Here is a 25,194-nt window from a genome sequence, read left to right on the forward strand (position 1 = left end):
CTCGTGGTGGATATCACAGGAACATCTGTCTTGGGGCACTTACTTTCTGAGACCTTCCTGGGAAATTGTGACTACGGACGCCTGTCAGGCTAGGGTGCTGTTTGGGTACCTCTAACTGCTCAGGGCCTGTGGTCTCGGGAAGATTCCTCTCTTCCCATAAACATCTTGGAGTTGAGAGCGATCTTAAGTGCCCTATTAGTGTGACCTCAACTTTCGTTGGTCCGGTTTATAAGATTTCAATCGGACAACATAACCTCAGTGGCTTACATCAGTTCCTTAGCCATGTAGAAGGTGACTCGAATTCTGCAGTGGACAGGAGCCCACGATTGTCTCCTATCTGCCATCTACATTCCAGGAGTGGACAACTGGGAAGCAGATTTTCTGAGCAGACAGACCTTTCATCCCAGGGAGTGGGCTCTCCATCCGGAAGTGTTCTCTCAGATAACCCTCAAGTGGGGGGTTCCAGAGTTGGATCTGATGGCGTCTCGCCAAAACGCCAAGGTTCCAAAGTATGGTTCAAGGTCAAGAGATCCTCAGGCCGTTCTGATAGATGCTTTAGCGGTTCCTTGGAGGTTTTCTCTGTCTTATCTGTTTCCTCTGTTTTGATACGAGCGATGACTCGTGGACGGAGAGCAAACAGGAGAGAGCATCAGTGATTCTAATAGCTTCTGCATGGCCTTGCAGGATCTGGTTTGAGGATCTGGTGAGAATGTCATCTCTACCTACTTGGTTACCTCAGAGGAAAGACCTTCTACTTCAGGATCCTTTCCTCCATCCTAACCTAGATTCTCTGAAGCTAATTGCTTGGAGATTGAACGCCTAATTCTGCTAAATGTGGTTTTCGGAAGCGGTCATTGAAACTATGATTTAGGTCCGAAAAACGGTTACTCGTAAATGACGTTAATATCTTTTATTGGTGTGAATCTAAGGGGTTCTCCTGGAGCTGGGTGAGGATTCCCTGGATTTTGTCTTTTCTAGATCACTTGGCTGCCTGGCTACCTTATTTCCTTTCCTCAGACACCCCTGCCCTCATTCTTGGCGACTTCAACATCCTTCTTGACAATCCTACTGCCTCATCTGCAAAACAACTTCTGCAACTCACTTCCTCTTTCGGTTTGTCACAATGGACTGATTCTCCCACTCACAAAGATGGTCACTCTCTTGACCTGATTTTTAGCTATCGATGCACTCTCCCAAACTTCACAAACTCCCTCTTTCTGACCATCATATCCTTACTTGCAACATATCATCCCTCCCTACAACTCTCCCTCTTTCTACTCCTCACACCAAACTTACCAGAAGCATTATGTCATTAGGTCAGCAACAGCTTGCCAATTCCCTCAAACCTCTCCTCTCATCCTTCTCCTCATTTTCCTGCCCTGAACAATCTATCTGCCACTATAATTCCACCCTTATATCCGTCCTTGACATTCTCACCCCTTACCATAGCTTGGAAATCACACACTCATCCTCAGCCCTGGCATACTCCTCTGACATGGTACCTACGCAGATGTTCCCGTACTGCTGAGCGGCACTGGAGAAAATCTTGGAGTTCAGCTGATATTCTTCATTACAAATTCATCTTGAACTCCTACTATTCTGCCCTTAATCTCCATAAGCAACGCTATTTCTCTACTCTTATCGCTAATCTTTCTTCAAACCCAAAACGTCTGTTCTCCACTTTCAATGCTTTCCCCCCACCTCCTAATACAACTTCTCTGTCAGCTCAAGACTCTGCCAGCCAGTTCAATAACAAAATCGACTCCATCAGAAATGAAATCAGCTCTCAACATAATTCCATTCTCTCCCCCCCTCAAATGCTCTCAATCAACCACAACCCACATAACCTTAAACTTAGCTCATTCTCCCCTGTTACTGAGGAAGAAGTTTCGGCACTTATACTGCGCTCTCACCTCACTACCTGTCCCCTTGACCCTATCCCCTCACAGCTACTACCCTCCCTCTCTGCTACCCTTACCCCTATACTAACACACATTTTCAACCTCTCTCTCAGCACCGGTATATTTCCCTCATCGCTGAAACATGCACTGGTCACACCTATCCTCAAAAAACCTTCCCTTGATCCTACCTCCCCATCCAACTCCCACCCTATTTCCCTCCTCCCTCTTGCCTCAAAGCTTCTCGAAAAAAAGAGTATATGCACGCCTATCCTATTTCCTTACGTTAAACACCCTTCTTGAACCACTGCAATCTGGATTTCGTCCCCATCACTCCACAGAGACAGCAATTGTTAAGGTTACCAATGACCTACTTACAGCAAAATCAAAAGGCCACTTCTCTCTGCTTATCCTCCTTGATCTGTCCGCAGCCATTGACACTGTTGACCACCCTCTTTTGCTCCAAACCCTCCAATCCTTCGGCATCTGTGACACAGTCCTTTTGTGGCTCTCTTCCTACCTGTCAAACTGTACCTTTATTTTAGCCTTCTCTGGGGCCTCCGCTGCCCCGTCACCACTTTCTGACGGAGTACCGCAAGGCTCTGTTCTTGGTCCCCTTCTCTTCTCAATCTACACGTCATCACTAGGTTCCCTAATAAAGTCCCACGGTTTCCAATATCATTTGTATGCCGATCACACCCAAATCTACTTCTCTGCACCAGACCTATCTGCTTCCTTGCTAACCCATGTCACTAACTGTCTTTCTCACATCTCTTGGATGTCCTCTCACTACCTCAAGCTAAATCTCTCCAAAACTGAGCTCATTTCTCCTACATTGGTGTATCCGGTCCACGACTTCATCCTTACTTGTGGGATATTCTCATTCCCTACAGGAAGTGGCAAAGAGAGCACACAGCAGAGCTGTCCATATAGCTCCCCGTCTGGCTCCGCCCCTCAGTCATTCTCTTTGCCGCTCTGAACAAGTAGCATCTCCACGGGGGTGGTAAAGAGTATGTGGTGTTAGTTGTAGTTTTTATTTCTTCTATCAAGAGTTTATTTTAAAATAGTGCCAGTTTGTACTATTTACTCTATAACAGAAAGTGATGAAGATTTCTGTTAAAAGAGGAGTATGATTTTAGCACCAGTAACTAAATCCATTGCTGTTCCCACGCAGGACTGTTGAAACCAGAGAACTTCAGTTGGGGGGAACAGTTTGCAGGCTTATCTGCTTCAGGTATGATCAGTCATTTTTCTAACAAGACCAAGTAATGCTAGAAGACTGTCAGTTATCCCTTCTGGGATAGGTAAGCCATTTTCTTAGACTCAGTAACAGAATTAAGGCTTATAACTAGGGCTCTATGCTGGTTGACACTATTGTGGGCTAAGTCGATTACTTTTTATCATGTTTATGTGACATTTTAAGTGTTTTTCAGACTTGAAACACTTTTGGGGAATTTTATTTACGCCTGGCAGTTGTTTAGACACCTAATCTTGTCAGAAAGGCCCCTTCACTCTGGAATGCAGAGAGGAGGCCTCATTTTCGCGCCTCAGTTGCGCAGTTGCTTTTCACTAGGCAGTTCTTGCAGCTTCACGTGGAGTATCCAGAGGCTTGGAAAAGGACTTCAGAGAGGCTTATTACTTATTTGAATAACCCCTAAGGAAGGTAAACGCCGCAGTAGAGACTGTGGCATGGGACAGTAGTGTCTTTAACCGGTTAATTACTGTTATTAGCTCCGGTTTGGGCGTTTAAGGGTTAAATTGTCTGAAAATTGGTGTGCAATACTTTCAAAGCATTAAGACACTGTGATGAAAATTTCATAAAGATTGGATATTTCTTTGATGGTTTTCTGACGTTTCAGTAATAAAGTGTACACTTTTATTATTTAAAGAGACCGTAACAGTTTTGTATAAAATAATTTTTATTGCATTAAAACTCTGCCTAAGTCTGTCTAACATGTCTGTGCCTTCAGATAGCCTATGTTCTGTGTGCATGGAGGCCAAGGTGGTTCCCCCATTAAATGTATGTGTAAAGTGCACAATAGCGTCCAAACAGATAAAGGACAGTACTGTCACTTTTAAAAATGTTGCCCAAGATGATTCTTTAAATGAAGGTAGTGGGGATAGTTCATCATCCTCTCCTTCTGTGTCAACGCCAGCTTTGCCCGCGCAAGCGATACCTAGTACATCTGACACGCCTATGGCTGTTACTATGCAGCAATTAGCAGCAGTAATGGATAATTCTTTAGCAGCCTTTTTATCCAAACTGCCAGTTTTTCCTAGAAAGCGTGATTGCTCAGTTTTAAATACAGAGGATGAGCAAGCAGACGCAGGGGATAATTCATCTGTGGTACCCTCACATCAATCTGAGTTGGCGGTGAGGGAGGGCCTGTCTGAGGGAGAAATTTCTGACACAGGAAAAGTTTCTCAGCAGGCAGAGACTGATACCATTGCATTTAAATTTAAACTAGAACACCTCCGCGCCCTACTTAAGGAGGTGCTAGCTACACTTGATGATTGTGATCCTTTGGTGATTCCAGAAAAATTGTGCAAAATGGACACATTTTTAGAAGTCCCAGTGCACTCTGATGCGTTTCCGATACCCAAGAGGGTGGCGGATATAGTGACTAAGGAGTGGGAGAAGCCAGGTGTACCATTTGTTCCCCCTCCTATATTTAAGAAAATGTTCCCCATTGTTGACCCCAGAAGGGACGCATGGCAGACGGTCCCTAAGGTAGAGGGGGCAGTTTCAATATTAGCTAAGCGCACAACTATACCAATAGAGGACAGTTGCGCTTTCAAAGATCCTATGGATAAAAAATTAGAAGGGTTACTTAAGAAAATTTTTGTTCAGCAAGGTTTCCTTCTGCAACCAATTTCGTGCATTATTCCTGTCACCACGGCGGCGTCTTTTTGGTTCGATGAACTAGAAAATTCGCTCCAGAAGGAGACGCCTTATGATGAGGTCATGGACAGAATTTACGCACTGAAGTTTTAGATGCCGCTTTTCAATTAGCAAAATTAGCGGCGAAAAATTCAGGTTCTGCAATAGTGGCGCGCAGAGCGCTTTGGCTAAAATCTTGGTCGGCGGATGTGTCGTCCAAAACAAAATTGCTTAATATTCCTTTCAAGGGTAAGACCCTATTCGGGCCAGAATTGAAAGAGATTATTTCAGACATCACTGGGGGAAAGGGCCATGCCCTTCCACAGGATAGACCTTTCAAAGCAAAAAATAAGTAATTTTCGTTCTTTTTGCAATTTCAGGAACGGACCGGCTCCTAGCTCTACAGCCTCTAGACAAGAGGGTAACGCATCCCAGCCCAAACCAGCATGGAAACCATTGCAAGGCTGGAACAAGGGAAAACAGGCCAAAAAGCCTGCTGCTGCTATCAAATCAGCATGAAAGGATAGCCCCCGATCCGGGACCGGATCTGGTAGGGGCAGACTCTCTCTCTCTCTTTGCTCAGGCTTGAGCAAGAGATGTCCCAGACCCCTGGGCTTTAGAGATTGTCTCTCAGGGGTATCTCCTAGAATTCAAGGACCTTCCTCCAAAGGTAAGGTTTCACATGTCTCGCTTGTCTTTAGACCAGACAAAGAGACGGGCATTCTTACATTGCGTAGAAGACCTTTTAAAGATGGGAGTGATACACCCAGTTCAAAAAGCAGAAAAAGGACTGGGTTTTTACTCAAACCTGTTTGTAGTTCCCAAAAAGGAGGGAACGTTCAGGCCAATTCTGGATTTAAAAATCCTAAACAAATTCCTCAGAGTTCCATCATTCAAAATGGAAACTATTCGAACAATTTTACCAATGATCCTGAAGGGTCAATACATGACTACCGTGGACCTAAAGGATGCATACCTGCATATTCCGATCCACAAGGTTCACCATCAGTTCGCCTTCCTGGACAAACATTATCAGTTTGTGGCTCTTCCCTTCGGATGGGCCACTGCTCCAAGAATTTTCACAAAGGTGTTAGGGTCCCTTCTTGCAGTGCTAAGGCCAAGGGGCATTGCGGTAGCACCTTACCTAGACGACATCTTAATTCAGGCGTCGTCCTTCCACAAAGCAAAGGCTCATACGGATATTGTTCTAGCCTTTCTAAGGTCTCACGGGTGGAAGGTGAACGTGGAAAAGAGTTCTCTGTCCCCGGTCACAAGGGTTCCCTTCCTGGGAACAATAATAGACTCGGTAGAGATGAAAATTTTTCTGACGGAGGTCAGGAAGTCAAAACTTTCAAATGCTTGTCGAGTTCTTCATGCCATTCCTCAGCCTTCTGTGGCTCAGTGCATGGAGGTAATCGGTCTAATGGTTGCGGCAATGGACGTAGTCCCTTTTGCCAGAATTCATCTCAGACCACTGCAACTGTGCATGCTCAAGCAGTGGAATGGGGATTATGCAGATTTGTCTCCCCAGATACAAATGGACCAGAGAACCAGAGACTCGCTCCTCTGGTAGTTGTCTCAGGATCACCTGTCTCAGGGAATGAGTTTCCGCAGACCGGAGTGGATCATTGTCACGACCGACGCCAGTCTCTTAGGCTGGGGCACGGTCTGGGACTCCCTGAAAACTCAGGGTCTATGGTCTCGGGAAGAATCTCTTCTCCCGATAAACATTTTGGAACTAAGAGCTATATTCAATGCGCTCCTGGCATGGCCTCAACTAGCGGAGGCCAAATTCATAAGATTTCAGTCGGACAACATGACGACTGTAGCGTACATCAATCATCAGGGGGGAACAAAGAGTTCCCTGGCGATGAGGGAGGTATTCAGGATCATCAATTGGGCAGAGGATCACTCCTGCCACCTATCAGCAATTCACATCCCAGGTGTAGACAACTGGGAAGCGGATTATCTGAGTCGTCAGACTTTCCATCCAGGGGAGTGGGAACTTCATCCGGAGGTTTTTGCCCAGTTAACTCAACTATGGGGCATTCCAGATCTGGATCTGATGGCGTCTCGGCAGAACTCCAAGGTTCCACGCTACAGGTCCAGGGATCCCAAGGCGACATTGGTAGATGCCTTAGTGGCGCCTTGGTCGTTCAATCTAGCTTATGTCTTTCCACCGTTTCCTCTCCTCCCCAGGCTAGTAGCCAGGATCAAACAGGAGAAGGCTTCGGTAATTCTAATAGCTCCTGCGTGGCCACGCAGGACTTGGTATGCAGACCTGGTGAATATGTCATCGGCTCCACCATGGAAGCTACCTTTGAGACAGGACCTTCTAGTACAAGGTCCATTCGAACATCCAAACCTAGTTTCTCTGCAACTGACTGCTTGGAGATTGAACGCTTGACTCTATCTCAGCGTGGGTTTTCGGAATCAGTTATAGATACTCTGGTTCAGGCCAGAAAACCTATAACCAGGAGAATTTACCATAAAATATGGCAGAAATATCTCTGTTGGTGCGAATCAAAGGGTTACTCATGGAGTAAAATTAGGATTCCAAGGATACTTTCCTTTCTCCAAGAGGGATTGGAGAAAGGTCTGTCAGCTAGTTCTCTAAAAGGACAGATATCTGCTCTGTCTGTCTTGTTGCACAAACGTCTGGCAGCCGTGCCAGATGTTCAGGCGTTAGTCAGAATCAAGCCTGTCTACAGACCTGTGACTCCTCCATGGAGTCTAAACTTAGTTCTTTCAGTTCTTCAAGGGGTTCAGTTTGAACCTTTACATTCCATAGATATTAAGTTACTATCTTGGAAAGTTTTGTTTTTGGTTGCTATTTCTTCTGCTAGAAGAGTTTCTGAATTGTCGGCTTTGCAATGTAATTCACCCTATCATGTGTTTCATATGGATAAGGTAGTTTTACGTACCAAGCCTGGTTTTCTTCCAAAAGTGGTTTCCAATAGGAATATTAAGCAGGAAATAGTTGTTCCTTCTCTGTGTCCAAATCCAGTTTCTAAAAAGGAACGTTTGTTACACAATCTAGATGTGGTTCGTGCTTTAAAATTCTATCTAGAAGCAACAAAGGATTTCAGACAGACATCATCCTTGTTTGTCGCCTATTCTGGTAAGAGGAGAGGTCAGAAAGCTACTGCTACCTCTCTCTCCTTCTGGCTTAAAAGCATCATCCGATTGGCTTATGAGACTGCCGGACGGCAGCCTCCTGAACGAATTACAGCTCATTCTACTAGAGCTGTGGCTTCCACATGGGCTTTCAAGAACGAGGCTTCTGTTGAACAGATCTGTAAGGCAGCAACGTGGTCTTCTCTGCATACATTTGCCAAATTTTACAAATTCGATACTTATGCTTCTTCGGAGGCTATTTTCGGGAGAAAGGTTTTGCAAGCTGTGGTGCCTCCCGTTTAGGTTACCTGACTTGTTCCCTCCCTTTATCCGTGTCCTAAAGCTTTGGTATTGGTTCCCACAAGTAAGGATGAAGACGTGGACCGGATACACCAATGTAGGAGAAAAAAGAATTTATGTTTACCTGATAAATTTCTTTCTCCTACGGTGTATCCGGTCCACGGCCCACCCTGGCATTTAGTCAGGTTTAAATTTTTATTTTTGTACACTACAGTCACCACTGCACCCTATGGTTCTCCTTTTTCTCCTAACCGTCTGTCGAATGACTGGGGGGCGGAGCCAGAGGGGGAGCTATATGGACAGCTCTGCTGTTTGGTCTCTTTGCCACTTCCTGTAGGGAATGAGAATATCCCACAAGTAAGGATGAAGCCGTGGACCGGATACACCGTAGGAGAAAGAAATTTATCAGGTAAACATAAATTCTGTTTTTCCCCCTTCTTCCAAAATCTCCACCCCCTAATCTCTCTAACTGTCGACAACTCCATCATTACCCCTACCCCGCATACCCGATGTCTTGGGGTCACATTTGACTCAGATCTTTCTTTCATTCCTCACATTCAGTCCTTGGCTAAAGCCTGCCGCTTCCACCTTAAAAACATTTCTAAAATTAGACACTTCCTTACACAAGGCACAACTAAGATTTTAATCCACTCACTCACCTTTACAATCCATAATGAATGCCTCTGCCAGACTCCTCTTTCTTACACGTCGCCCTTCATCTGCCAATCCCTTCACTGGCTTCCTCTTGCCTCTAGGATCAAACACAAAATTCTCACTCTGACATTCAAAGCCCTCAACTGCACTGCTCCCCCCTATATCTCAGACCTTGTCTCCAGATACTCTCCCTCCAGTCCCCTTCGCTCTGCTCATGACCTCCAACTCTCCTCCTATCTGGTTACCTCATCGCACTCCCGTTTACAGGACTTCTCCAGACTGACTCCCATCTTGTGGAACTCTCTGCCTCGTTCCACAAGACTCTCCCCTAATTTTGAAAGCTTCAAGTGCTCCCTAAAGACTCCACTGTTCAGGGATGCATACAACCTACGCTAACCTTACTTTATACCAGTTCCACTCCTCCATTGCTATCCCCTGAAACCCCTTAGCATGTAAGCCTAAGAGTCCAGCTGTTTGTAGATCACCTTCTTAAGAGCTGAATACAACAGTGCAACTCATGGCAGGGCCCTCTACCCATTTGATCCATATAATTATTTTGTTGTACTCCACCTTTGTTTATAGCGCTGCGGAATCTGTTGGCGCTCTACAAATAATTAATAATAATAATGGACTGGATAAGGGTTTATCGGTCAGTTTTCTAAAGGGTCAGATTTCAGCGTTGTCTATCCTTTTGCACAAACCTCTGGCAGATCAACCAGATGTTCAAGTCTTTGTACAGATCCTAAATAGAATCAGGCCTGTGTTTAAACCTGTTGCTCCCCCATGGAGCCTTAATTTAGTTCTTAGTTTTACAGCAGGCTCCGTTTGAGCCTATGCATGTTGTTGATATAAAACTGTTATCCTGGAAGGTTTTGTTTCTTGTGACCATTTCTTCCACTTGCAGAGTGTCTGAGCTTTCAGCTCTGCAGTGTGATTTCCCCCTACATTATTTTTCATGCTGATAAGGCGGTCCTTCGTACTAAATTGGCGATACTCCCTAAGGTAGTATTGATTTGAAACATTAATCAGGATATTGTTGTTCCTTCCCTTTGTCCTAATCCTCCTCAAAAGGAACATTTTTTGGATAACTTGGATGTTGTGCGGGCTCTAAAATTTTACTTACAAGCTACTAAAGATTTTTGGCTATCTTCTGCCCTGTTTGTTGTTTTCTCTGGAAAGCGTAAGGGTCAGAAGGCCACTTCTACTACTCTGTCTCTCTGGTTGAGAAGTTTGATTCGTTTGGCTTATGAGACTGCTTGACAGCAGCCTCCTGAGAGAATTATGACTCATTCCACTAGGGCTGTAGCCTCGTCTTGGGCTTTCAAAAATGAAGCTTCTGTGGAACAGATTTGTAAGGCGGCAACATGGTCCTCTCTGCATACTTTTTCCAAATTTGATACTTTTGCCTCGGCCAAGGCTTCTTTTGGGAGAAGGTTCTCCAAGCGGCGGTGCCTTCTGTTTAGGTCCTCCTGCCTTTTTTCTCCCTCCTTGTTCATTCCGTGTCCATTAGCTTGGGTACTGGTTCCCAGTTCCCACTAGTAATTGGAATGACGTTGTAAACTCTCCATGTCATAGGAAAGAAAACAAAATTTATGTTTACCTGATAAATGTATTTATTTCCGGACATGGAGAGTCCACAACCATGCCATCTATTATAATTCGGCAGTGTTTTTGTGTAAACTTCAGGCACCTTTTCACCCTTGTGTTTTCTTATTTTTCATTTCCTTTGGCTGAATGACTGGGGGTTATGGGTAAGACAGTTATGCTTAACAGCTTTGCTGGGGCATTTTTTGCCTCCTCCTGCTGGCCAGGAGTTGAATATCCCACTAGTAATTGGAATGACGTTGTGGACTCTCCATGACCGGAAAAAGGTAAGTATAAATTTTGTTTTCTTTTTAAGAATACATTTTCTTCTACAAGCACAATTTTTTTTAATTTTATTTCAGTAGTCACCAATAGAGTTGTGGGAGTTGTCCTTATCAGCCAGAGAGTGCTTTATCCCTAGGGAAGTGTATAGAAATATTGTATGCATTTTCTGTTAGTTTCAAAATTTAATGGGGTGGAAAGGTCAAAATTAAAATGTGCATGGGTTAATTTCACTTTTAAATAGAAGCATTTTTGCATTATATTTCCATTAGCAAAAATGCTTCTTAAGTTGCATACAGAAAACGAGAGAAACCAGGGAACAAACAATAGCATAATTTGTTCTATGGCTAATATCCAACCCACACGCAGCCTATTTTTGCCCAGCATGTGCCTTTTTAAAGAGACAAACCTTCCTGTAGTAGGTTATTACTGTTTTCCAGTGGCTTATGCAGCTATGCAGTGAGGCCCGTGCAACACACCACCTCAAAATCAGCAGTGACTTGTATGACACTTAAGTCTTCACAAACACAATACACCACCACCGTCTGTTCTCCTCTGTGCTTGAATACTGGTGCATTGACTCTCAGCATATGTGCGTATGCAGCTGCAAAATGGTAATCATTTTTACTAGAAGCATTTTTGCTAATGGAGGTATATTGAAAAAATGCTTCTATTTCAATTTGAAATACCGATTTAACGTGTAAATATGTAAAATATATGTGGTAGTATTATTAATGTTGTTTTTTTTTACCTTTTTCTAGATAGTATAGTGCACCCTCTAATTTAAAATACTGCATTTAAGACCCTGCAACCTAAATTTGGTCAAAGGAATGAGAATGAGTTATTTCAGATGACTTAAAAATTAGTAAACTGTACAGCATTGACAAAATAGTCAAAACTAATTTTTTTTAATAGTTTTGACTAGAAACATATTTGCAATTAGTTTTTTCTTTAGCAAACAAGTTTAGTAATCGCTATTCACGGTTTCAGCAGCATATGAACATATTCTGCGCATGCTTCATGTACCAGTATTCGATCACTGTGTCTGCTTAAAGAGCCAGTGCTGGTGTGCATAGTGTTAGCAGTGACTTGGTTTGTTACACAAGCTACCACCATCTCTCCGAGCAAGTGCAGCGTTTCAGTGGAGGTGAACGGGGAAATCGCAATATTGGTGATTAGTTTTTACTAGATGCATTTATGCCAAAGCAAAAAAATGCTGCTGTTTAAAATTGATATACTTTCATGCATATTTCAGTGTTAACTATTGTGTCCCTTCAAAGAAGTGAGTTTATCAGTGTAATTCTGCTTGATCTCGCTATCCTCATTTCTTTCAGCCGGTTCAGGGTGGGCGAGTTAAGAGATATTCCTCCCAGCGCCAGCGTCATGTCCCAGAACCTGCTCCCATGCATATTGGCATTATGGAAGGACACTACTATGATCCTCGTAAGTGCCAAATCTGTTCATTTGTGTCTGTTATGTAAATTATTGAATTTTGGTAAAGACTTTAATTATAGGAATCAATTTAAGAGTCATGAGAAGCCAGGGGAAGGGGGCCTGGGGCCGGTCTTCAAACATTTTCAGGGCCAGTCTGATTTCCCAGTCCGGCCCTGATCTTCAGACAACTGGCAAAAGTTTATTTAGCTACAGTATATGCTGCTACTGATGTGTAATAATAAACGGGTGATTGCAGATTACCTTGCCTACCCTGTGTCTATTTTTTCCTACATTACTTTAACCCCTTTTGGTTTTCCTAGCAGGTGGGTCAAATAAAAAAAAAAATTATATATATATATATATATATATATATATATATATATATATCTCTATCTATATATATATATATATATATATATATATATATATATATATATATATATATATATAATTTATATCTCTATCTATATATATATATCTATCTATCTATATATATATATATCTCTATCTATCTATATATATATATATATATATATATACTCTCTCTATCTCTTTTTCACCCGATTAGACACTTCACTCAAATCTATATATATATATATAAACATGTGCTCAATATATACATTCTACATAGAGAGAGATAAGAAAAAAAAATATCACTATAGTTTAATAGTTGGTTAAAATGTCCTAGCCCGGAGGGAGAATGTTACTAGTCCACTCAATATTAAAGATAGGAAAAAGTCATATTTTTTTTTTCCAGTTGTCCAGGACTAGTGGAAATTTAAAGCCCTGTATATATGAATACATAAGTAGGTAGATAGTAGTGTGTATGTGTATAATTATATAATAACTTATTTATTAACTTTTTCAGTCCAATTCCAGGGACCAATATACGCTCACGGCGACGGCCCATCTTCTATGCCTCCTCAGGGTATGATTGTGCCACCAGAAATGCATCTTCCTCATCCAGGTACTTCACCGACAATTCTGTTATGGTCTCTCACCAGAGTGACTTATTAGTAAATAGTTTCCTGGCTTGCTATACATTTTTTTTTTTTTTTACACATTAATTCCAAATATTATTTCCATCTTAATTGGAGGAGAGTCCACTGCTTCATTCATTACTTGTGGGAATTAGGAACCTGGCCACCAGGAGGAGGCAAAGACACCCCAGCTAAAGGCTTAAATACCTCCCCCACTCCCCTCATCCCCCAGTCATTCTTTGCCTTTCGTCACAGGAGGTTGGCAGAGAAGTGTCAGAAGATTCGGAGTTGTCTCTTATGGAGGGTAGTACTCTTCGCAATGGGACTGGAGTTTTAAGTAGTCCTGTCAGCCTCTCAGTAAGAGCATGGGTGAAAGTTAGAGCCTGGAGATGAATGGAGAGTCTCTCTGCGAAACCATCCCGACTCCCAATTAAGAGCTCCATAAGCAATCTGCGTGGACGAGTTTCGCTGCCTGCTGCTCTCAAGTCCATGTCAGGAGCGACGCTACTAACCTGTCACACTTTAAAGGCTGTGTTCCTGTTCCACGGAGTAGATTCTGGTAAGATAGTTACATTATATACATATAACGTAAGAAGACAGTGTCAGTGTGTCTCCTTTTATCTATATAGAGTCAAGGGTTAATACCCCAGGAATGGTGGTTATTTAACAGGGGGGATTTGTGCACAATGTTGTCTACTGTTTATTGTGTTTATGCTGCGACATGTGTGAGATGAGGCTCTGTCAATGTGTGAACAGTTTTTTGAGATGTCGGCGCAGCATTTTTTGGTGCGTTTTCTCTTTAGTGCAGGGGCGGTTCCTGCATGGCTCTCCATGTGACTGGGTGCGGCCTCTTCAATTTCCTCTTTCTTGACTGGTGGTTGCAGTAGACAAAGCGTTTTCTCTGTTGTCCGGGTCATAGGAGGTAGTGAGTGCCCCGGGTATTGGGATATAAAGGTGCCATTTAGCTTATATCTAATCCGTAATAAAGGCGCAAGCTATATAGGACTCTGATATGTTAGAGGGTACTCCCTCTTTAATTAAACCTAACAACTGTGTATATTGTGAGGAGGTCCTGGTTGATCTGCCTGCTCAACTCTGTTCCACGTGCTTTGATAAGATTGCAATATCTAAAAATAACAAAGTATTTAGTACAACTGAGCCATCCACCTCTGAGGGTTCTCCGTCCCACGAGTTGCGTTCCCTACATTCATCTCCGATTGCACATGCAGCTGCCCAGGCCGATCTTAATCCTCCCGTGGGAGGGGCCCTTTGGCCGCCATATTTTGCTGAGCGATTAGACAGTGGTGTCTGCGGCCTTCAATACCTTACCACGCCCTGCGAAGCACAAGCGAAAGGTGAATCATAGCTTTCTGTCCCAGGGGTCATCGACTCCACTGGATGTCTCTGACAGATTATCCACTGAGGAAGACGACTCTGACTCTTTGGGGGACGCTCTTTCTGGGTCGGAATCGGTGACATCTAGGCCTCTGTCTTCGGGGGAGCCAGATTTTAAATTTAAGATGGAGCATTTGCGCTTTCTGCTAAAGGAAGTGCTAGCTATGTTAGAGGTTCCGGAGCCGAAATTGCCGGAGGAACCTTCGATCCCTAAACTAGATAGGGTTTACGAGGACAATGGGGTTCCACAGACCTTCCCGTCCCCATTAAAATGGGTAATATTATTAATAATGAATGGGAGAAACTTGGCTTGTCATTTTCCCCCTCTTCTTCTTTTAAAAATCTGTTCCCCGTTCTGGACTCGCAGCTTGAACTGTGGGGGGCTATTCCTAGGGTGGATGGTGCTATTTCCACTCTCGCTATGCAAACTACTATCCCGCTTCTTTCAAGGAGCCAATGGACAAAAAATTGGAGTCCATGTTAAGGAAAATGTTCCAACTCACTGGGTTCATTTTTTAACCAGCAGCAGCAGTCGCTGTGATGGCTGGAGCTTCTACCTATTGGTGTGACACTCTGCCAGTTATGATCGAGGTGGAGACTCCCCTCAAGTTGATACAGGAACGAATTAGGGCCTTAAGGGTAGCTCATTAGTTTGTCTGTGATGCAAATATGCAGATTATTTGCTTGAATGCCAAGACTTCAGGTTTTTCTGTTCTGGCCCGTAAGGCTCTGTTAAAAGTTAGTCGTGGTCTGCAGACATGACTTCCAAGTCTTGATTACTCTCCCTCCCGTTTCAGGGAAAGGTTCTCTTTGGTCCTGGTTTGGACTCTATTATATCCACGGTTACCGGGGGGGAAGGGTGCTTTCCGACCACAGGATAAGAAAAGTAGGCCTAAGGGTTCTACTTTTGGTCCCTTTCGTTCGGACAAGTCTCAACGCCAGCAGCCTGCCATGAAAACCGAGCCTTCCAAGGGATCTTGGAATCCAGCTCACTCTTGGAACAAGACCAAGCAGAGTAAGAAGCCCGCCGAGACAAAATAGGAATGAAGGGGCGGCCCCCAATCCATCTATAGGTCGCGTAGGGGGCAGACTATCTCTTTTTACAGAGGCCTGTATAAGAGATGTTCAGGACCCTTGGGTTCTGGAGGTCATAGCCCTGGGCTACAGGATAGGATTCAAGACTCATCCGCCCAGAGGCAGATTCCTCCTGTCAAATCTATCTTCAAGACCAGAGAAGAGAGACGCCTTCCTAGGTTGTGTGAGGGATCTCTCCTCTCTGAGTTATCACCCCAGTCCCTCTAGCAGAAAGAGGTCTGGGCTGGGGTATTATTCAAACCTTTTCGTGGTTCCAAAGAAGGAGGGCACTTTTCGCCTAATTCTGGACCTAAAGTGTCTTAAGTTTGTCAGTCCCATTGTTCAAAATTGAGACGATCAGATCGATTCTGCCCCTAGTTCAAGAGGGACAATTTGACAATAGACCTGAAGGATGCTTACCTATCCACGTACCAATCCACAAGGACCCCTTCAAGTTCCTAAGATTCGCATTTCTGGACCAACACTACCAGTTTGTGGCCCTAACATTCGGTCTGGTTCTGGGAGCGCTGCTCGCGGTTGCGAGAGCCAGAGGTATTGCAGCGGCTCCTTATCTGGATGATATCCTGGTCCAGACTCCATCCTTCAGTCTCGCGGAGGATCACTAAAGGGCTCTTATTCTTCTCCTTCGATCCCATGGATGGAAGATCAACAAAAGAAAGAGCTCTCTGGTCCCCACCAATAGGGTGGAATTTCTGGGTACGATAATAGATTCTATTTCCATGAAGATATTCTTGACAGATCAGAGACATTCCAACTGTCTTGCCGTTCAGACCTCTTCAAGGACATCTGTGGCCAGATGTATGGAGGTGATTGGGCTCATGGTATCCAGCATAGATGTCAATCCATTCGCCAGATTCCATCTCAGACCTCTTCAGTTATGCATGTTGAGACAGTGGAACGACGATCACTCAGATCTATCCCAACAGATATTTCTGGACTTACAAACGAGGCAATCCCTCCCTTGGTGGATCCGTCCGGGACAGCTGTCCCAGGGAACATCCTTCCTTAGGCCATCCTGGGAGATTGTGTCCACGGACGCAAGTCTATCAGTATGGGGAGCTGCTTGGGGTGCCAGAAAAGCACAGGGCAGGTGGACTCGAGGAGTCGAGTCTACCGATAAATATTCTGGAACTCCGGGCGATATTCAACGCTCTGAGGGCTTGCCCCACCCCCCTTCGGGGTCGTCCCGATTCTTCAGGTTCCAGTCAGACAACATTACCTCTGTGGCTTACATAAATTATCAGGGGGGAACGAGAAGCTCCCTAGCCATGAGGGAAGTATCTTGGATTCTGGAGTGGGCAGAGAACCACAATTGTTCGCTGTCAGCGATCCACATTCCGGGTGTGGACAACTGTTAAGCGGATTTTCTCAGCAGACAATTGTTTCATCCGGAGGAATGGTCTCTCCATTCCGAGGTGTTTGCAGCGATCTGCATCAGATGGGGGACGCCGGAGATAGACCTCATGGCGTCCAGACTCAACTTCAAGGTACCCAGATACGGGTCGCGGTCTAGGGATTCCCAGGCAGAGCTGATGCCTTAGCGGTGCCCTGGTAGTTCAACCTACTTTACATTTTCCCACCGTTGCCACTTCTACCTTGTGTAGTGGCCCGTATCAAGCTGGAGCAAGCCTTGGCTATTCTGAATGCTCCGTCGTGGCAGCGAAGGACGTTGTTTGCGGACCTGGTGGGGTTGTCATCTTCTCCTCCATGGAGGTTACCCTGTCGCAGAGATCTACCGGTTTAGGGTCCATTTCTACACCAAAATCTCGATTCTCTGAGGCTGACTGCGTGGAGATTAAACGCCTAGTCTTAGCCAAGAGAGGATTTTCAAAGAGAGTGATTGATACTCATTCATGCCAGGAAGCCGGTCACTCGGCGCATCTATCATAAGGTGTGGAGGACCTACTTGTCCTGGTGTGAGGAATGTGGATACCCCTGGCACAAGGTTAGGGTAGCCAGGATTCTGGCCTTTCTCTAGTTTGGACTGGATAAGGGTCTTGCAGCCAGTTCCTTAAAGGGTCAGATTTCGGCCTTATCTGTACTGTTGCACAAGAAACTAGCGGAGCTTCCGGATATTCAGTCTCTCTTTTTTTTTCAGGCTGTGTCTAGGATCAGACCCGTCTTTTGAAGAGGGCTCCGTTTGAGCCTATCCATGCGCTTGATATTAAACTTCTTTCCTGGAAAGTCCTATTCCTACTGGCTATTGCATCGGCTCGCAGAGTCTCTGAGCTAGCGGCCTTGCAATGTGAGCCTCCTTACCTGGTTTTTCACGCTGATAAGACGGTTCTTCGCACTGGATTGTGTTTTCTTTCCAAGGTCGTGTTGAATCGTAACATCAATCAGGAAATAGTAGTTCCTTCCTTGTGTCCTAACCCTCCTTCGTCAAAGGAAAGTTTGCTTCATAATTTGGACGTGGTTCGGGCCTTGAAGTTTTATCTTCAGGCCACGAAGGAATTCAGACAGACTTCGTATTTATTTGTTGTGTATTCAGGGAAGCCCAAGGGGCAGAGGGCCCCTTCCACTTTACTGTCTTTTTGGTTAAGGAGCATTTTCCGTCTGGCCTATGAGACAGCGGGACATAAGCCTCCTCAGAGGATTATGGTTCACTCAACTAGGGCTGTGGCCTCTTCATAGGCCTTTAAGAACGAGGCTTCTATGGAGCAGATTCGTAAGGCGGCGACTTGGTCTTCCTTACATACTTTTGCAAAATTTTTACAAATTTGATGTTTTTGCTTCAGCGGAAGCAGCTTTTGGGGGAGAGGTTCTGCAGGCTGTTGTGCCCTCAGTTTAGGTCCGCTTCCTTTTACCCTCCTGTTTTATTCATTCAGTGTCCTCTAGAGCTTGGGTATTTGTTCCCACAAGTAATGAATGAAGCAGTGGACTCTCCTCCCATTAAGATGGAAAACATAAATTATGCTTACCTAATAATTTAATTTCCATCTGTGGGAGGAGAGTCCACTGCTCCCGCCAGTTTCTCCGGTGGGCGAACTTAAATTTAATTTTATTCTTCTGGCACCATTTATGCCCTGATATTTCTCCTACTGTTCCTTGTTCCCTCGGCAGAATGACTGGGGGATGAGGGGAGTGGGGGAGGTATTTAAGCCTTTGGCTGGGGTGTCTTTGCCTCCTTCTGGTGACCAGGTTCTTTATTCCCACAAGTAATGAATGAAGCAGTGGACTTTCCTCCCAAAGATGGAAATGAAATTATCAGTTAAGCATAATTTGTTTTTTTGTTATTAACATAATTTTTTTTTTTTTTTTTGGTTAAGAAATTTCTTGGTAATGGTGCTCAACTAGAGTAATTGTCTTTGCTGTTTCCTTTATTACAGCTTTACATCCTCACCAGTCTCCTGCTCCCATGTCCACCCCAAACATATATCCTGCTCCGGTCTCTCTTCCTCCCAGCCAGCCCCCTCCACAGCAGCTCCTACCTCCACCGTACTTCACAGCTCCCCCCAGTGTTATGAATTTTGGAAATCCAACCTACCCATATGCACCTAGTGCTCTGCCTCCGCCTCCACCAGCTCACTTGTATCCAAACCCACAGGTAAGTAGAAGGCTTGTGGGAATAATTTGATTTAATTAAAAAAAATGGAAGAAAGACTCTTGTTATAGTTTTAAAATAAGCTATTAACATACTAAAAAAATAGCACCAAAAGAAGATTAGAGGAACATGTAAAGCCTGCATGAACTCATACTTGTCTGCATGAAAATAAGTCTGATCCTTTCATCTAGATTTGACCACAGATGTTTACCGGAAATCATTTCAACAGTTTGTCACTCCATGGCACACAATTTGCTTTTGATAAGCTACTGCACATAAGCAGGAAGCCTGGAATCAGCAGAAGGGTTATAATGAGGCAGCAGCATGCAGCGTCGCTCGTATTAATTAGTGCACAATGGGTTGATTTAACGTTTCCACCTCTGAGGCCAACCTGCTGCACAATTGCTCTGAAGCTGCCTCTGCCACTTGATAAATAGACATCTATGTAGTTTTAGTTTTTTTTTCTCCTTTATCTGTTGTCCAAACTGCACTGATAGGACTTTTGCCCTGAAAACTGGAGCATATCTAGCTTGTATGCAAAGAGAATTTTCTAATCACATCTACAAAGATTCTTATAGAGCGTTATCAGTATTGTAGTTTTTCCTCTAGTTAGATCTGACAGGTCATTTCTTTAAAGGGACAGTACACTGTAAAATTGTTTTTCCATTAATGTATTTTAAATGACTTGTTATACCAACTGCAGAGTATAAAATATTTGAGAAATTCAATTTTCATGCTTATTTGTGTATATGAAGTAGCTGATTTTGTGCTTTGAAACCACAACCTATTACAATGGGTTGAACTTAAAGGTGATATCAGATCTCATTATGTTCTAAGTTTGTGTACGCAGACTTGCTTCCTTATCTTTTATTTGGCTGGAACACCAAAGCTCAATACATAGAGAGAACAATGGAAAATGATAATTTTATTACTTAACTATCCTGCATCCCACTGAGAGTGTAATCTCTTCTGCTGGCTGTTTACTTAGGCTATTCAATAGCCTATACTCCAGTATTAATTTGTTCAGTGTAGGTGGCGATACCACAGGCTAAATCAGCTATATCAAATGCTGAAATATGAGTAAAGGAGCTACTTGTAACCAATTGAATACACTCTAGCAGGTTAAAAGGATCATTGGGAATAATTTAAAGGGGAGAATTTTTTTGGGTGAACTGTCCCTTTAACTTTGATGCTTTTCTTTGTGTTAATTCTATATTTTAACTCCATTTTTTTAAAAATGTTTTTGTTAAACATTCTACTTTGTTAAAAGCAACAATCTATAATGCTTGCTCTATAAAGTTGTTTTCTAAATTTTGCAGTGAACATTTTTATTGTCGCTTAGAGTGCACTTGGTAAAGTCTTATTGTTCAAACGTACAGTTTTTTATTTTATTATGATTATTTCTCCTGTTAAGTGTAGTCAGTCCACGGGTCATCATTACTTCTGGGATATTAACTCCTCCCCAACAGGAAGTGTAAGAGGATCACCCAAGCAGAGCTGCTATATAGCTCCTCCCCTCTACGTCACACCCAGTCATTCTCTTGCACCCAACTAATAGATAGGATGTGTGAGAGGACTGTGGTGATTATACTTAGTTTTTATATCTTCAATCAAAAGTTTGTTATTTTAAAACAGCACCGGAGTGTGTTGTTCCTTCTCAGGTAGAATTTGAAGAAGAATCTACCTGAGTTTTTGGATGATTTTAGCCGGCGTAGCTAAGATTCATTTTGCTGTTCTCGGCCATTCTGAGGAGTGAGGTAAACTTCAGATCAGGGGACAGCGGGCAGGTTCACCTGCAAAGAGGTATGTTGCAGTATATTATTTTCTGAGGAATGGAATTGACTAAGAAAATACTGCCAATACCGATATAATGTAAGTTCAGCCTTAAATGCAGTAGTAGCAACTGGTATCAGGCTGTTTATGTATATATGTGTACACTTCAGTATTCTGGGGAATGGCACTTCTCTGGGTAATACTATATGCATATAATTTAGCCTAACTTGCAGTGGGAACGTCTAGCAACAGGCTGTTTAATGACATTTCATGTTATTTGATTTTAAACGTTTTTGCTGGCATGCTAAATTGTTTAATTATCTGAGGTACTGGGTGAAAAATTGTTTTTGGGCACTGTTTTTCCACTTGGCTGTCGTTTATTTTAATTTAAGACAGTTTACTGAACTTCCCTCACAGCTGTGGGTGAGGGGGAGGGGCCTATTTTGGCGCTTTTGCTACGCATCAAAAATTCAGTCAAAAGTCTGTTTCTCTTCCTGCATGATCCGGATAGTCTCTACAGAGCTCAAGGGTCTTCAAAAATTATTTTGAGGGAGGTAATCACTCACAGCAGACCTGTGAGATTGTGCTTTGACTGTGATAAAAAACGTTTATATTTTGTACATTTTTTTCTGCTATTAAGGGTTAGTTATCCATTACTAATGGGGGCAATCCTTTGCTAAATTTATGCCTTTACTGGGAAAAATCTGGTTTTTATAATTTTTCCGGTTCCTTATTATTAAACTGTCATAATTTTTTTCTGTGCTTCTTAAAGGCACAGTGCGTTTTTCCATAATACTTGTAATTTGAGTGAAAAGTATTTCCAAGCTTGCTAGTTTAATTGCTAGTTTGTTAAACATGTCTGACTCAGAGGAATATCTCTGTGCTATATGTGCAAAAGCCAAGGTGGAGCCCAATAGAAATTTATGTACTAATTGCATTGATGCTACTTTGAATAAGAGTCATTCTGTACAAATTGAACATCATTCACCAAACAACGAGGGGGAAGTTATGCCGACTAACTTGCCTCACGTGTCAGTACCTGCATCTCCCGCTCGGGAGGTGCGTGATATTGTAACGCCGAGTACTTCAGGGCGGCCATTACAAATCACACTACAGGACATGGCTAATGTTATGACTGAAGTTTTGTCTAAATTACCAGAACTTAGAGGTAAGCGAGATCACTCTGGGGTGAGAACAGAGTGCGCTGATAATATTAGGGCCATGTCAGATACTGCGTCACAATTTGCAGAACATGAGGACGGAGAGCTTCATTCTGCGGGTGACGGATCTGATCCAAATAAACTGGATTCAGACATTTCAAATTTTAAGTTTAAGCTGGAAAACCTCCGTGTATTACTAGGGGAGGTGTTAGCGGCTCTGAATGATTGTAACACAGTTGCAATACCAGAAAAAATGTGTAGGTTGGATAAATATTTTGCGGTACCGTCGAGTACTGACGTTTTTCCAATACCTAAAAGACTTACTGAAATTTTTACTAAGGAGTGGGATAGACCCGGTGTGCCTTTCTCACCCCCCCCCCCCCCCCTATATTCAGAAAGATGTTTCCAATAGACGCCACCACACGGGACTTATGGCAAACGGTCCCTAAGGTGGAGGGAGCAGTTTCCACTTTAGCTAAGCGTACCACTATCCCGGTGGAGGATAGCTGCGCCTTTTCAGATCCAATGGATAAAAAGTTAGAGGGTTACCTTAAGAAAATGTTTGTTCAACAAGGTTTTATATTACAACCCCTTGCATGCATTGCGCCTGTCACGGCTGCAGCAGCATTTTGGTTTGAGTCTCTGGAAGAGACCCTTGAATCAGCTCCATTGGATGAGATTACACACAAGCTTAAAGCCCTTAAGCTAGCTAATTCATTTATTTCTGATGCCGTAGTACATTTAACTAAACTTACAGCTAAGAATTCCGGATTCGCCATTCAGGCACGCAGAGCACTGTGGCTAAAATCCTGGTCAGCTGATGTTACTTCTAAATCTAAATTACTTAACATACCTTTCAAAGGGCAGACCTTATTCGGGCCCGGTTTGAAGGAAATTATCGCTGACATTACAGGAGGTAAAGGCCATGCCCTGCCTCAAGACAGAGCCAAACCTAGGGCTAGACAGTCTAATTTTCGTGCCTTTCGTAACTTCAAGGCAGGAGCAGCATCAACTTCCTCTGCACCAAAACAGGAAGGAGCTGTTGCTCGCTACAGACAAGGCTGGGAACCTAACCAGTCCTGGAACAAGGGCAAGCAGGCCAGGAAACCTGCTGCTGCCCCTAAGACAGCATGAAGTGAGGGCCCCCGATCCGGGAACGGATCTAGTGGGGGGCAGACTCTCTCTCTTCGCCCAGGCTTGGGCAAGAGATGTCCAGGATCCCTGGGCGTTAGAGATCATATCTCAGGGATATCTTCTGGACTTCAAAGCCTCTCCCCCAAAAGGGAGATTTCATCTTTCAAGGTTGTCAACAAACCAGATAAAGAAAGAGGCGTTTCTACGCTGCGTACAAGATCTTTTACTAATGGGAGTGATCCATCCGGTTCCGCGGTCGGAACACGGACAAGGGCTTTACTCAAATCTGTTTGTGGTTCCCAAGAAAGAAGGAACCTTCAGACCAATCTTGGATTTAAAGATCCTAAACAAATTCCTAAGAGTTCCATCGTTCAAAATGGAAACTATTCGGACAATCTTACCCATGGTCCAAAAGGGTCAGTACATGACCACAGTGGATTTAAAGGATGCCTACCTTCATATACCGATTCACAAAGATCATTACCGGTATCTAAGGTTTGCCTTCCTAGACAGGCATTACCAGTTTGTAGCTCTTCCATTCGGGTTGGCTACGGCTCCAAGAATCTTCACAAAGGTTCTGGGCTCTCTTCTGGCGGTGCTAAGACCGCAAGGAATTTCGGTGGCTCCGTATCTAGACGACATTCTGATACAAGCGTCAAGCTTTCAAACTGCCAGGTCTCATACAGAGTTAGTACTGGCATTTCTAAGGTCGCATGGGTGGAAGGTGTGAACGAAGAGAAGAGTTCTCTCTTACCACTCACAAGGGTTCCCTTCTTGGGGACTCTTATAGATTCTGTAGAAGTGAAGATTTACCTGACAGAAGACAGGTTAACAAAGCTTCAAAATGCTTGCCGTGTCCTTCATTCCATTCAACACCCGTCAGTGGCTCAATGCATGGAGGTAATCGGCTTAATGGTAGCGGCAATGGATATAGTACCCTTTGCACGCCTACATCTCAGACCGCTGCAATTGTGCATGCTAAGTCAGTGGAATGGGGATTACTCAGATTTGTCCCCTACTCTGAATCTGGATCAAGAGACCAGAGATTCTCTTCTATGGTGGCTTTCTCGGCCACATCTGTCCAGGGGGATGCCATTCAGCAGACCACATTGGACAATTGTAACAACAGACGCCAGCCTACTAGGTTGGGGCGCTGTCTGGAATTCCCTGAAGGCTCAGGGATCATGGTCTCAGGAGGAGTGTCTCCTTCCAATAAACATTCTGGAATTGAGAGCAGTTCTCAATGCCCTTCTGGCTTGGCCTCAGTTAACAACTCGGGGGTTCATCAGGTTTCAGTCGGACAACATCACGACTGTAGCTTACATCAACCATCAAGGAGGGACAAGAAGCTCCCTAGCGATGATGGAAGTATCAAAGATAATTCGCTGGGCAGAGTCTCACTCTTGCCACCTGTCAGCGATCCACATTCCTGGAGTGGAGAACTGGGAGGCGGATTTCCTAAGTCGTCAGACTTTTCATCCGGGGGAGTGGGAACTTCATCCGGAGATCTTTGCCCAAATACTTCGACTTTGGGGCAAACCAGAGATAGATCTGATGGCGTCTCGCCAGAACGCCAAGCTTCCTTGTTACGGGTCCAGGTCCAGGGACCCGGGAGCAGTCCTGGTAGATGCTTTGACAGCACCTTGGACCTTCGGGATGGCCTATGTGTTTCCACCCTTCCCGATGCTTCCTCGATTGATTGCCAGGATCAAACAGGAGAGAGCATCGGTGATTCTGATAGCGCCTGCGTGGCCACGCAGGACCTGGTATGCAGATCTAGTGGACATGTCATCCTGTCCACCTTGGTCTCTGCCTCTGAGACAGGACCTTCTAATTCAGGGTCCTTTCAAACATCAAAATCTAATTTCTCTGAAGCTGACTGCTTGGAAATTGAACGCTTGATTTTATCAAAGCGTGGTTTTTCGGAGTCAGTTATTGATACCTTAATACAGGCTAGGAAGCC

The 25,194-nt window shown here is 43.9% G+C and overlaps 1 protein-coding gene across 1 annotated transcript in view; it reads left to right on the forward strand.

The window, feature by feature from the left end:
• Positions 1-25,194, forward strand: part of CASC3 (CASC3 exon junction complex subunit) — a 156,257-nt gene that overhangs the window by 126,016 nt on the left and 5,047 nt on the right. The window contains exons 9-11 of the mRNA XM_053698315.1: positions 12,051-12,159; positions 13,019-13,117; positions 18,950-19,167. Coding sequence (XP_053554290.1) covers positions 12,051-12,159; positions 13,019-13,117; positions 18,950-19,167 — 426 coding nt within the window. The remainder of the gene's footprint in view (positions 1-12,050; positions 12,160-13,018; positions 13,118-18,949; positions 19,168-25,194) is intronic.

Source organism: Bombina bombina, chromosome 1 (genome assembly GCF_027579735.1).
Source record: "Bombina bombina isolate aBomBom1 chromosome 1, aBomBom1.pri, whole genome shotgun sequence".
Classification (NCBI taxonomy): domain Eukaryota; kingdom Metazoa; phylum Chordata; class Amphibia; order Anura; family Bombinatoridae; genus Bombina; species Bombina bombina.